This window comes from Rhamphochromis sp. 'chilingali' (assembly GCF_963969265.1).
Source record: "Rhamphochromis sp. 'chilingali' genome assembly, chromosome: 3".
Lineage (NCBI taxonomy): Eukaryota > Metazoa > Chordata > Actinopteri > Cichliformes > Cichlidae > Rhamphochromis > Rhamphochromis sp. 'chilingali'.
The window spans coordinates 2452551-2467137 of NC_137931.1; the positions used below are offsets into that span (position 1 = coordinate 2452551).

At 41.1% G+C, this 14587-nt stretch overlaps 1 protein-coding gene across 4 annotated transcripts in view; it reads right to left on the reverse strand.

The window, feature by feature from the left end:
• dmd (dystrophin) overlaps window positions 1-14587 on the reverse strand; it is a 308778-nt gene that overhangs the window by 53007 nt on the left and 241184 nt on the right. For all 4 annotated transcript variants that reach the window (XM_080877233.1, XM_080877231.1, XM_080877230.1 and 1 more), the window contains 2 exons: window positions 14069-14132; window positions 6743-6803 (listed from right to left, as the gene is read on the reverse strand). In XM_080877233.1, coding sequence (XP_080733359.1) covers window positions 6743-6803; window positions 14069-14132 — 125 coding nt within the window. The remainder of the gene's footprint in view (window positions 1-6742; window positions 6804-14068; window positions 14133-14587) is intronic.

The window sequence follows — 14587 nt, forward strand, 5'->3', positions numbered from 1 at the left end:
ACTTGAATTTTTCGTGAAACGGGGTATTCGTAAGTCGGGGTTCCACTGTATAATAGTTCCAATAATTATGGCCACCATGTTTGACTGTTGTTATGGTCTTTTCATATACTGCTGTGTTAGTTCGTCTGTCAGGTGTAAGGACACAAATCTTCCAGTTCAACTTTTTTCTCATCAGTCCACAGAATATTTTCCAAAAGGTCTTCGGCATCATCAAGATGTTTTTTGCCAAATGTCAATAAGCCTTTGTGTTCTTTTCAGTCAACAGGGGTTTACAATCGTCACTCTCCTAGAATGTCAGCTGACACATCAATTTTCTTATATTAAATAAAATCATAGACTTCCAGCTTAATGAACTTAGTGCCAGGTTTCATAATTCCTCATATGGCCTGATAAAATCAGAAACCACTCTACTGGCGCTTACTATTAATAGAAATTTGACTGACATGGCGACTCGTTGATTTAACCTGAGAGAGTCTGAACGTTTGAGTGTCGAGTCTCGAGTGTTGGGAGAATAAGGAGTGCCAGCAGGTGCTCCTGTGGCACCATGAGGTGCTCCATGAGGTCCACCTCATGGACTCGCTTTGATGTTGTCACTTGAGAGAGATCTTACATCAGTTCTTGACTGTGAAGAAATTATTGACATGACTAAAAGCAGACCACACTGACGGAGGAGAAATGCAAATAAGGGCCTTTTGCCAAAAGTAATGATAGTAAGATTTAAGGATTGTTTTGTTTTATTAGTTGCTTTTCCCTTTGTGCATTGTGTTCGTGTTGTCTCTGTTGTTCTTTGTCTTTGTTAAGGTCAAGGGTCTGTTACCCGTGATTTTAAATGTTGTTGTTTTTAACTTTCTAGTTTTCTTTATGTAAATGTATGATTCTTGATTTTCTTTGTGTTTATATCCATGTGTTTGTCCCTTCCTGTTGTGTTCTGCTAGTTTTCTATATTACATTTTTTCCTAGTCTTCAGCCCTTTTATGTCAAGTCTCTGTCACTGATGTTCTCCTTCTTTATTTCCTGTTTAACTTTTGTGTGTTTAGTTTCACTGAACCCTCCTGTCTATGAGTTTCAGCTGTGTTTCCCAGGTGTTTCATCTCTGCCCCAGACACCCTTCTTTGTACTTCCAGTCTTCTTCTTGTTCTTTGTTTGGTCATCTGTTGTTTATCCTTGTTTTTGCTACTTTATTTGTACCTGTTCACGTCCATCATTAGCCTGTATCCCCAGCGTAAACTGTTTGTAGTTCCTGGCTTCTGGTGTTTCCCTTTTTACTTTGTTTCCCTTTTGGATTTAACTACGGGATTATTAATAAATGACTCCCTTTAAGTTCACCTGTGCCTGCCTCCATGCATCTGCTTTTGGTCCTTGACTTGACTTTTTCTTTTACTTTCAAGCACTCTATACTGTTGTTAGTGTATGTGTAGTCCATTTGAGTCTGCCCTGTATTTCTTAACCATTAACTTCGTTTTTCTGCCTCACTTCTGCTTTTATGAAGACCACCATGTGGTGTTGCTGTAATCACGAGTAATATAAATGCTCAACATGAGAAAAGTCAATGTCAGGGATTTGATTATACTGAACTTACATGGCTTTCTTTTGTTGTTCATGCGATGTTTGCACAAGAGATCTCATTGGAAAAAAATATCCTTTTATTAAATATTACCCTAATTATTAAATATTACCCTAATTATTAAATATTACCCTAATTATTAAATATTATCCTAATTATTAAATATTATCCATTGAAAGGAGAAAAATCTAGAAAATAATAGATAAGACGGATAACTTAATGATGACAGTTATCATTTAAATATAACCATATTTAATAAGGATCTCAGTGGAGAGTGTGGTGGCGTGGTGATTAGCACTGTGGATTAAAATATCTAGCCAGTGCCTTTCTCTGTGGAGCTTGTGTGTTTGTGTGGGTTCTCACTGGGTACTCTGGCTTCCTCCCAAAACCCAAAGGCATCCAGTCAGTGGGCTAGGCTACTATAAACTGCCCATAGGTCATAATGGTTGTCTGTCTCTCTGTGTTAGCCCTGCGTCAGGTGTTCCTCGCCTCTTGCCCCTTTCCTCAGGGTTATTCTGATTCTGATGGTAGTTGGAAAAGGCTCCAGCCCCCCTGCTGGTGAAGGGACTTGATGGATCTCAGTGGTTAAGTGAATGGATAGACTATATTGGTCTTGACAATAGACAGCAAAAATAACAATGATGTATCCAGTATTACTTTGTTCATTTTTATGAACAGGTGTACCTGCTTGCAAATTATAGCAGTAATACTGAAAACATTAACGTCTATAATTAACAACCCAAATCAGAATCATGACACTGTGCCTGCTTTGCTCTGGATTCTTAAACCACTAACTCAGTTTTTCGTTTACTTCCCGTTCAGTAAAGATGACCAGGTGATGTTACCGTAATCAGGAATAATATAAATGCTTCATATAGGTAAAGTAAATAAATGATGCCATGTTAAAAAGCACGAAGGTCCTGAGTTCAATTCCATCAACTGGCTGGGTCCTTTCTGTTTGAATTTGTACGTTCTTCTCGTGTTTGTGTGGGTACTCAAGGAAGAAGGTATGCAGGAGGAAGCCAGAGTACCCGTCTTCCACCAGTCCAAAGTCATGCAGTTAGTGGGGTTAGGTTAACTGTTTATGCTACTTGGTTATTCACAGAGGAGGCCTACAGCAGAGGGGTCCGGGCCCTCTACAAGCAGGCTAGAAACAAGCTAACCAAGGAGATCAGGGTAACTAAAGCCACTTTTCCGTTAGTCCCTACGCGACTCAACTTGTTTTCCATCACAACGCCTGATGTGCGTGGGGTTGTCACAGCAATGTGGCTGAGCGTCCCACGAAGGAATTACTGTGCAACATGAACGCCACAACAAAGGTGGACGTCGAGAGAACACACCTGCTGATGGGTCTGTGTCTTTTTGTCAGACTCAGGACAATGATGTTCTTTTTTTGCAGCTGTTTCTCTCGTTGCTGGGTTTTAAAAATGCCGGGTTTGATTTTCGTGAAGGAGACGCTCTCATGGCTCAGCGAGTGATGCCACTGATTAGCCAATCGGTGGCATGCAGTCTGTTGACATCACATTTTCAGATCACTGGGAACCCGAGCTGAGTAGGTACTAACAGGTACTGTCTCCTAATGGAAAACCCTGAAAAGCATGGCAAGCGACCGGATTAGGCACTAAAGCTAAAAGCTAAAAAGCAGCTTCTCAGCCGATGACCCTGCATCAGCTTGCACCAGTGACAGGAGTCCATTGCTCCACCAGCTGGCTGATGGCCTTAAAACCTTCTACTGCAGATTTGAAAGACAACCACTCACACCTCCCACCTGCTCACCCTCACATCCACACACAAAGATGCTCACTCTCACCTCACACCTATACAAAAAGACTACTTGCACCCCCACCCCGTCCCATCTGACCCCTACCTGTGCTAAAGATCCGTGAGGATGTTTAGTCTGCTTATCCAGAGACAGAACACCGGGAAGGCTCTGGGATTTAACAGTGTGTCCCGTCATTCCTGAAAGTCTGCACAGACCCACTGGCCTCCATCTTCAACCAGATCTTTTATGTCGCATTGTTTCACAAGTGGTAACAGTAAACAGGATCACATTTGACTGTATTACAGTCAAATGAAATTTGAACTCCCATTTTTACTGCCTTAGTTGACGAGAGATAAGCATCTGATGTTTTGTCTCCAGATGCACAACATTCTAGTGATGATGACTTTGAAAAACGGTCTTTTAATAGTTCGTCTGTCCCCAAACTTATTCCCTCAGCCAACGCTAAGTGACTAAATATGAGATTTGGATCTGCCAAAGGCACAATGAGAAAGATCTCCTGAAACCTGGAACAGAGTTTTTGTCACGGTCCTGGGTCTCCTGACCCAGCGTTTTTAGTTATTTGTGATGTTTGTATTATCGTACTTGTGTGAGTTATTCGATGGTTTCTAGTTTCGATCCCTTGCCCTTCATGTTTCTGTGTCCCCTCTGTTCTGTGTAAGTCTGTGTCTGCAGGTTTGAGTTCCCCTCTGTGTCTTTCAGTTCTTAGAGTCCTCTGCCTTATGGTTTATGTCTCTGTGTTTCTTAGTTGCTGTCTCCACTGTCAAGTTCGCGTCTCTGTGTGATCCTTCCTGTTTTACTTTGAAGGTCCGTGTCTTATGTGAATGTGTCCTGCTTTGCTTGTCTCGTCAGTCCTGATTTCTCCCAGGTGTCCCCTCCTTCTGTGTCTCATTCCCCTCGTTACTCCCCAGTGTATTTAAACCCTGTGTTTCTCTGAGTCAGTGTCGTGTCGTCTGCTTGCCTGTCGATCCTGCCTATCAGTTCTACTTAAAGTCGCGCTACAATCAGCTGATTTCAGTTAGTGGTGGATAATGGTGCAGTTTGCAGCATGTCTATGAATATTACTTTTGTTTTATTAAACAAAAGGACGAGAGTAACATGTGTAAAGTGCATCCAGGACCGAAACAACTTAATTAATGCTGCTAACACAACTTCAGCTATTTGCAAGCATCTGCTCGGACAGCATGCTAGCACTAAGCTAGCCAAGAACCCAGAGTGTTGATGAAGCTGAGTGACTGCCAACCTCAGGCCAGCAGCCAGACCCCGAACTTCAACACTTCAACAAACTGATGAGCAGTCAGGCTGCAGCTTGTACCTGTTCCTGCAGTAGAATCACTGTGGCTATCACTAAAGTGTCTTTGTGCTGGATTTCATCTTTGCTTTGTGCTGAAAACTAAGAGAAAGATAATATGTGTGCACTCATTAGGATATGGATTTATGCTTGTGTATGGACAGTAGCCTAAAGGTTTATACTGTTGCTGGTAATTATGAGACAATGTATTTCAGGTCATTTTATGGAGAAACTTCAAAGTAATGCAAGTAGTGTAATGAATTACTTTCTCCTGGGAGTAATACATTACTTCTAAGAAAACTGATTTGTGAATATGTGTAATATATTTACATAATAATAATTACCCCAAGACAGATCACAACAAAGAGAGGAAATGCCTCCGACAAACAAACATTTTACCACACAGCATGAAAGTAATTTGCCCAAATATAATGCTACAGTGGTGACTCCCAATGTGGAGTCAGTGAGTTGATGTGTATATGTTTTTATGCAAGTGTTTCTGCTTTTTCTCGTCTAAAGAGTCAGAACTTTGTTTCAAATTTGGACGTACAGTTGAGTGGATGGAAAAGTGCAGACAAATGAAGAATTGCATTAAAAGCAGCAAACGACTGAACGTATCCTGAGTGGATGAATCTTTGACCAGCAATACCAGGCAAGCCCACAGTTATGGACCAAACAATGTGCCACGATGTAACAATCCACCTTGAACTATTAAAAATTGGGAAACAATACTTTGAGTGTATCTCGCGTCCTTGGCTTGCCTCTGCTGAAAAAGAAATATTACAGTGTAAGAAATTGACATGCAACAGTGTTTGTGATTATTGGTTGTGTGTTTGACTGTGGGAGTAGGTTGTGTGGGTAAGCTGCGAACAAACTGCCTCCTTTTGTGATTAATAAAGTTGATCTGAATCTGAAAAGGACCAACTTTGGGTCATTCCATCTAAAATCAGACAATTTAAAAAATATTCCTGTACGTCTTTCTCCAACTTGCTTTACTTTTATGGTCCAAAGGTCCAAGTTATTTTAGCATACAGTAATAAAATTTAAATTAGAAAAGACAATTCTTAGCAATTTCTGAATGACATATAATACTGCAAAATAATGCATGCAGAATACTTTTTAACCCTTACATGCACAAGTGACTGGGTACACTCTTCCAGAACAGAACAATCGCTACATCTAATGACATCCATACACTGGATTTACCACACCAACTTCTGACTTCATGATCTTTGTTTCTCTTTGGTTGGGCTTGTCTGCTTTTCCTGTGGCTTTTTGTTGGGAGCAACTTTCCAGTTGAGTTCTCATGTGTGGTGTGAGTTGTGCATTAGTGATTCTGCTCTTGAATTCAGGGTGCTAAGCTATGAAAAGGTGAAGGGTAGCAATGTTAAGTATGTCATACCACAGCACCATTGACCACCTCTTTGTTTTTAAACTTACATATGTAGGTGCTAACCATGTGGTCCATGTGTCTACACCTCCTTTGGTCTTGTTGTAGAATGTGACCAATTCTGTTTTTATTTCTACCATACCACAACAGCAAGATGCTTCTCCATGAAACACTGTGCAAGAGGCATTTAACTAGCCAACAGATATCTCCAAAAGTTCTGTTCATCTGGACGGAGCGTCTTCACTTGCCTGGATGATTGGGCATGCATTAAGACGTGGCCAATAGACAGACATTTTTCATGTATTTTTCACAAATTACAGATTTTGATTCATTTTGATGGGAAGAAAGACCAGTGAATCGTCTGTCTTTAACAGTCTTTGAGGTACTATTATTGCCTCAGATTACAATGTGAAAAATAAAATAAAATAAAAAAGGCCTGAAAGTGGTTTGACAGACCATTATATACCATACATATCTTGGAAGGCCTATTTGATTTGAGAAAGAATAGCCCCACTGCTAGTTTAAGACTGCCTACTGTCACAAATCATGTTCGCTAATGAAGTTTGTAGTTTTGAAGTTTGAAGTTTCCAAAGCACATTTATTCTGTGTTGCGCCCCAGCCCAGGGAAACCAGAGTGCGACAGAATGAAAGTTAAAAATTGTGTGTAGCCGATGAAGAGGACAAGCAGGGCTACAAGCTGAGCACCAGAGCACTTACTTGATGTAGTACGGCACGTTGTTTGGAGAGACGCCCTGCTCGAAGGGGGTCACCACAGATCCTGCACAAACAGATGATAGATGATTAAAACCCAAAACAAATATTGATAATCATCTCCTAATTTTGTTTGAAGTGTCTGAAATTTCCAAAGCTGTCATGGTCCCTCGGTGTTGAACGCAGAGTTTTTAGTGAGTTCATGTTTTGTTGTTGTTTTGTGGATCATTTGTTTCTTAGTTTGGTTTGTTCGTAGTATTTGTTTGATTGCTGTTTCTCATTTCATTATTGTATTTTTCAGTCGTCGGTTTGTATTTTAGCGTCATCTTCCCTGCTTATGTTGTAGTTGAGTTCATGTGTCTTGGTTTTGTAATATTTAGTTATCATCTTTGGTTTTCACTTTCTGTTTTCTCAGCCTTATCCTTGTGTCCGTCTGGTCTCTGAATCCTGTCACCATCTTTGTTTACCTTTCTCCCTTTGTCCTCCTGTACACTGTTTTTCTATTTTATTTTGATGTTTGTTCTTCCTTGTATTTTGTGTCTAGGTCTCTGTTCGTTATCTGGTGTGTCTGTATTGTGTCAGTATTCTTCATGGTGTGTGTTCATTGCTTTTCTATTCCATGTGCTCCAACTTAAGTCAGTGGCTACTGCCTTGAGTTTAGCATGATACTGCTTATCCCTTATTTCCAACTCCCGCCTTTTGGGTCTTACTCCTGCAGCCACACAGCTAACCTGACAGAAGAACACAACTATAAAAAGACTGAGCCCAACAGTACTTCTATGCCACCGCTGCAGTGGACGAGCCCTTCATCACTGCCACATCAGTGGATCACATGCTTTTTAACATCACCATAACCGGTTCCCACTTTGAGGAGGAAGTGAAGCTGCCACCACCGGTACCTTTCACTACTGCCCACATTTGCAGCTCCACTGGTATCTGCTAAAACAGGGTCTCCACAACAATCCTCTAGGCTGAATGAAAAAGACGTGTTCTCTCGTGCTACCCCAGCCAGAAGAAATCTAAGCAAAGACTGTTCTGTGTTCTCTTCACCATCAGCATAACCGCTAAACCAGCAAAGTTAAAAACTGAGGGTTTTGTGTCTGAGTCAGACTGTTGATGATACAATATAAGACTGTTTTTCTTTTTTTATTCCTGCTGGAAGAAAGACCAGACGACCAGTTCAAAACATGTTTTTTGTGGTCACCTCATTCAAAGACTGAAGTGTGTTTCTTTGAATTTTGTAATGAGTTTTGTATTTCTTAGTCGGTCAGTATAAAAAATGTGTTCTGTATTTGTGAGCTGGCCAATAACCAAAGAAAGTTTTCTGTTTCTGGAACAGATAATAATGTTTGTCTGGTGTTTCTCAGACACCCAGTAATAAAGAAGAAGTCCACGGCAGTCTCTGAAGCAGTCAACAGTGAAATACTTGGGGTGTTTCTGTGCCGACAAACAGTGATACGACTGTATTGGTGTTTCAGAGGAAGAGACAATGTTTTCCATTTCTGAGCTGGTACCTCACACAGAAACTGTTTACTGTGCTGCCGAGATGACCCCTCCAGAGATTGAATTTTGTGTTCATGAGCACACCATCTCAGAGACTATCCCCAGATATTGTGACTGTGCTCTGGGACTTCTGGGGGAATTCTGAGCCAGAACAGCCACAGTCCCTGTCCCCTGTAAGATTTGCTGCATGCTCTGTTGAGCTGCCCCAACCACCAGTGTTTCCAAAGTCTCCTATATGTGCAGTGAATCTTGACATCCTTGAGCCTCAGCTGATTCCTGAGCCTGAGCCCGAGGATGCCATATTGCCTGAGGTTGTGGGTTTCTGTGGTCATCCCCGGCTATCTGTCAAGCCATTGATGGGAACTCATTGTTGTGGTTGGCTACCTGGCAGGCCACGAGGGTTTTCTTTCTATCCTTGCTGTCATCCTTCTCTGTCCAATCCATGTGATGGCCTCCATTGGCCTCCATTAACGTCACCCAAGGGCCCCTCTTTAAGCCACATTAGGGTCTCTGTTGCCATTGTCGGCCTCTGTCCAAGGCACCCGAGGGTCTATATCACCCTTGTTGGGTTCCATCCTAGCCACCTTCTGGCTATGCCACCTAAGGTGTCGTCTGTGTCAGCACTAGCTTCCAGTTAATCATATCCTCTGCCATCAGTGGCCTCGTGCCAAGCCACTGGATGGACCATGTCTCCTTTGGTACTAGCTTCCAGAGTTTCTTCATGTCTTTCACCGGTGGTCACCTGTTCTGCCATCATGGGTCATTGGTCTAATCGCCAAATACATTAGTTTCTCTATCTCAGTAAATCATGTTTAAATCTTTCAAATGATCTCTCCTTCTTGAGCTACTAGCTGAAGGTAGGAAGATGCACTGCTGTTCTAAACTCTGATTATCAAATGTTATCATTGGAGTGTGAATGTGTGTGAACGTTAGGTAGAAAAAATGCTTTTATGAATGGGTGAAAATGAGTAAATGATGTATAAAGTGAGTGCTTGAGTTTGAAAAGTGCTATAAAATCCAGTCAATTTACCATTTATCTTGCATATATGGACTTCTGAAGATCAGAAAAGATGGGTGGAGTTCCTATTCTGGGCCGGGCATGAGTTGCTGCCCCAAATGGAGTACGAACGAGTGAGAAGAGAAGGGAGTGGGAGACTGACTGATGAACTGGGGCTGTAGTTGAAATGATATGGACACTGCACTGTACCGTTTTGGTAGAGAGAGAGTTGAGCATAAAAGCAGAACTTCTGATTTACCGGTCGATCCCAGCACCCGTCTACTGTCCTGGCCTGTCCTGGTCACTTCTATGTGCCCACTTCAGTCCGTCTAAGGCAGGGGTCAGCAGCCTTTAAGACCCAGAGAGCCATTTGGACCCAGTTTCCACGCAAAAGAAAACACTGGGAGCCACAAATACTTTTTATATATTGTTTTTTTTTACCTTTATGCTTTGTGTGAACAACTAAGGTGTGTTGCTTATGAAATCCATGAAGTGCTACAGAGAAAATTACATTTTATTTATGTAATTAACACATTTTGAACTCTTAAAGAAATATAACCAAAGGAAAGACACCCAGCTGAACTAAAATGATCCAGCAAACAAAAACTGTTGTGAGCCCTCCTTATATCTCCTTTGTGCTTTTGGAGCCTTGACCTGACTTTTAAAAAATAATTGGAAAAAAAGCTCGATGCTGCTGAAAGATGCAAAATAGATATTTGCAAAATTCTGCCCAAATATGTATTTTACCTGGTTAATGTGTGTGGCGGGGCGTGGTCTGTAGGGGAGGCGGACGCACCTGAGCTGCACCCGCAATCACGTCTCGCCGCCTTAACGTCTGTGCTGTTGTGTTGGTGTGAGTCGGGCTGTGAGCTGCAAAGCTACAGCCGGCTGTGTGCGTACAGCAGCCGTGTGTGAAAAGTGGTCAATAAAGAGATGCTGAAAAGCGTGTTCATGCAAACATCGTCGGGTCTGCCGTGACATGTTTACAACGGGACTTCTGCTCCTGAACCTCTGCGCACAGCGTCTGCAGGTCGGGGCTGTACGAAGTCACTTTCATCTTTACAGGACTGTAAGCTGTCGTCTGTGAGGCGCGAGCGTGTTTGGTTTAACATAGTTCGCCTTGTAATCGGAAGGTTGCCGGTTCGAGCCCTGGCTTGGACAGTCTCGGTCGTTGTGTCCATGGGCAAGACACTTCACCCGTTGCCTACTGGTGGTGGTCAGAGGGCCCGGTGGCGCCAGTGTCCGGCAGCCTCGCCTCTGTCAGTGCGCCCCAGGGTGGCTGTGGCTACAATGTAGCTGCCATCACCAGTGTGTGAATGTGTGGCTGACTGGGTGGATGACTGGATATGTAAAGCGCTTTGGGGTTCTTAGAGACTAGTAAAGCGCTATATAAATACAGGCCATTTACCATTTACCATAGTTCACGGTGGAGCTGCTGACATAATGTGGATCCAAAGATCCATAATTGGCCTACCTGGGGTTGAAAGTCTCGATAAATGCACGGCGTTTCGGCGGGTACACCGCTTCCACGAGTGTGACGCTTATTTTGAGTGATGAAAAAATAATATAATATAATTTCATTTTTATATTTCAATATCACAATAATCTTCCAGTTTAGAACTACAAGTTAAAAAAGAACATAAATAAAATACACTTCAGCTAATAGCTTCTAATTTATTTTCCCAAACCACGCAGAGCCGCAGTATAAGAACTAAAGAGCCGCAGCTTGCCGACCCCTGGTCTAAGGTATTTCACACACGGCCAAAACCTAAATCCATTTCCTTCCTGCAACATCTGTTCTGGTGCCCTTCTCTTATAATGCATGTCACTGAATATGTTTCTGGGTCCTCTGTCTGCACCCAGACCAAGTCCTGCAGCCACCCTGCTAAGGAACAAGGAGTAAAATAAATGTCTTACCAATCGCAACAGAATCCTAGTACCCGCCTACCGTCCTGGCCTGTCCACTCAATTTGTACCCATCCATGCTGAATCAAAGAAACTGTCTTCTAATTACATTAGACCATTTGAAATTAAAATGGACTTTCTACACCCCTGTTTCCTGCACCCTCCTGGGGCTGGAGCTGGCTGGTGGGTCGGGGGTCGCTCTTGGTTCTGGGGAGAATCCATTCATCTGCACTTTGGGGGGGGGGGTCAATGGATATTCATCTTTATTGAATTTTTCTTTGTGTTTGTCTCCTGGACCTTTCTCTGTCTGCCTCTGGCTGTTTGTGTACCTACTGCTGTGGGTTCTTTGAACTTTAAAAAAAAAACAAATTTTGTTACAAAACTTCCAGAAAGACATCTACTGTAATGAAATGTATTTCCCAGTGGTGTGAAGAGACATTGTTATTATTTCCATTATTATTATTATTATTATTATTAGTATTATTATTATTATTATTAATAAACATTATGAAAAAATGGTCAGACACAAAGATTTTCAGGCAGTACTGTTAAATGATTTGTTTCAATGCTATATGTCACGGCCCTTTACATGTTGTAACAATGTTTTTATCTTTGATATTGTCATATTTTATTTGCACATTATTTTTGCTTTTTATCAATTAAATTTAAATTTCCATTTAATTTATTTTTCTGTTTTTTATCATGTCACTCAGAGTGGACAGAGGTGGAAAAACTATTAAAAAATCATTCCAGAAATGCGTGTGTTTTACATTTAATTAGGAACATTTTTAGATATTCTTTCTGAAAACTTGAGTTTTAGTTTTGTAAAACACGGTTAATTTGCTGACAGTGTCACTTTAAGCACTTACACATTTATATTTCATCTACTAGCGCAATGACAGAAACGCATGAAACAAATAGCAATTAAAAAACAAACAAAGAAAGTAATTAGAAACAAAAAGTGCCTGATCTTATGCATATGACCAAATAAGCCCCATAGCTCAGACAGTAGGGCCGGCTCTAGCCATTTTCTTTTTAGTCCAGATTAAGATTTGGAAAGATAGCCTACTCGGTATGGGAACTGATAAGAGTTTAGGATTCAGATTATTGATCGCTTATCACTTCAATACCTTATCGATTCTCTTATCGATTCTCACTTAGTTCTCAAGGAGTCAGAGTCACCATCACCACTAAGCAGGATATCAAAGACATTACATTTGTGTTAAGTGCATGCTGTGAGGGACAATGTTTGTACATGTTTAAGGCATTTCCCCTTTCGTGAGATAAAAAAGTAATGTATCACACATCCACAGAGAACTTTCCTTAAAAGAAATCTGCATATTTCTTAATTACTCTCAGGAGAAATGATTTCATTACGCTACTAATTGCATTACTTTTTTGTTTCTCTGCAAAAAGAACTGAAATGCATTGTCTCATAATGACCAGTTAAAAATATAAACCTCTAGGCTACAGTCCCATACACCAGCATAAATCTCTATCTTAATTAGGACACACATATAATCTTTCGCTTAGTATTCAGGTATGAACACAAAGCCGACGGCACAAAGCAAAGATGAAATTCAGCACAAAGAGACTTTAAAGCAATGACCACAGTGATTCTGCTATAGAGACATAAACAGGTAGAAACGGAGGTTGAAGCCTGATTGCTCATCCAATTGTTACCTGTTGAAGTTCAGGATGTTGCTGTTGAGCTGGGGTCAGCATTCACATAGCTTTAACATCACTCTGGGTTCTTGGCTAGCTTAGCAAAGAACCAAAGTTGTGTTAGCAGCATAATGCAGTTGTGTCTGCTATGGATGCAGTTTCCGCTTTACCATCGCACTCTGGTTATTTTGTGCAAAACAAAACAAAAAGTATTGTCCATATCCACGATGTAGACCACACTACTATTTCCCTTCTCCAACATCACAAACGGAACTCAACTGATGGAAGCCCAACTGCAAGTGGAACCGATAAGTGGAATCGATAGGGAAGCAGACTAACAGAGGAATTGAACTATCAAGAACTGGTTCTCGATTCCCATCCCTACAGCCGGCCAGCTGTCATTATATTTTTTCTCATTTTGCTCTCCAAATCAGTGACAAAAACTGCCTTTTTGTTTCTACCTAACGACTGCTGCCTGCTAATAGCTTTTGTAGCCAGTAGATATAATTAGATCAGCTTGCTGGCTGAACTTTGGCTCATGATCTGGTTGAGCTAGTCTAAGGTTGATTAGTTATAAAATGAATGCCTTGTAAATATGTAATAGAGTGCATTTCATGTACATGGAAATATTAAAGATCCGTTATTCTTGCATTGAGGTCTTCTTAGTTAATCCTGAGATTATGTTAAAGTAACAGAATGGTAATTGCAAGTGAAATGCTGGACTTCCAACATGATCAAAAAAGCACTTTTGAAGCATCTTCTGTTCTCTTAGCTCATTTATTACAAATAATAAATATCTTGTGTTCCACTCTTCCTTCACTCATGAAGAAGACTCCAACATGCGTCTCCCTACACTCTCACTTATACTTCTGATTAGATCTTAAGTTTTCTTTTCTTTTTTTACATTTTGAATGTTTAGCCACTTTGCACTTCTGTTATGACTGAATGACATCAGAGAGCACAGAGCTTGCGTCACAAGCTTGGGTCATGCTGGCACCGCATGATGAAGCTGAAATCAAAAAGTTGAACAGAACTAGACAGCGATCCAGTCAAAGGAGAGCTTTGTTACCCCCATCGTTTATTTTGTGCCACTGCTGTCATCATTAGTTCAAATCATTTTATTTTCACACACACACACACACACACACACACACACACACACACACACACACACACACACACACACACACACACACACACACACACACACACACACGTCTCATGTTTGCTGGTAAGTACTACTAAATAAGCAGTATAGTTACCATGTGTAAGGCCAAAATCCCCATGAGCATCTGTCAGCTGCTTGAGATGCTCGTTGATGGAGATCTGTGAGAGGGGAGAAAAACACATTAACAAACGTGTGTATATTTGTTCTACTATTAAAATCTCTATATGAATCAACATCATTAATAATGTAATTTTAAATCAATTTAACCTCATCAGTTTAACCAACTAATACCAGTGGGGACATGCAGAAAACCAATGTTAAATTAGATTTTGGGTTAGGCTGGCCCCAGACTTAACCCTTAGATCAGTTCCCACAGCAGCTAACAGACATAAATTACTTGCTGCAAAGAGCTCGGGCACGTATGGATCGTCCTACTCTGGATTAGGCCACTGCTTCATTTAGTTATGTGGAAGAATAAAACTAAACATGATATTGCTGTTAGTATTTTCCAGTCACAGATCAAATCTGGGGAACAGACAGCCAATAAATGTAATTTAAGCTTTAGCTTGGATTACTTGTGGCTTTCTTTCTACTGCTTTGAGTTGATTTTTTT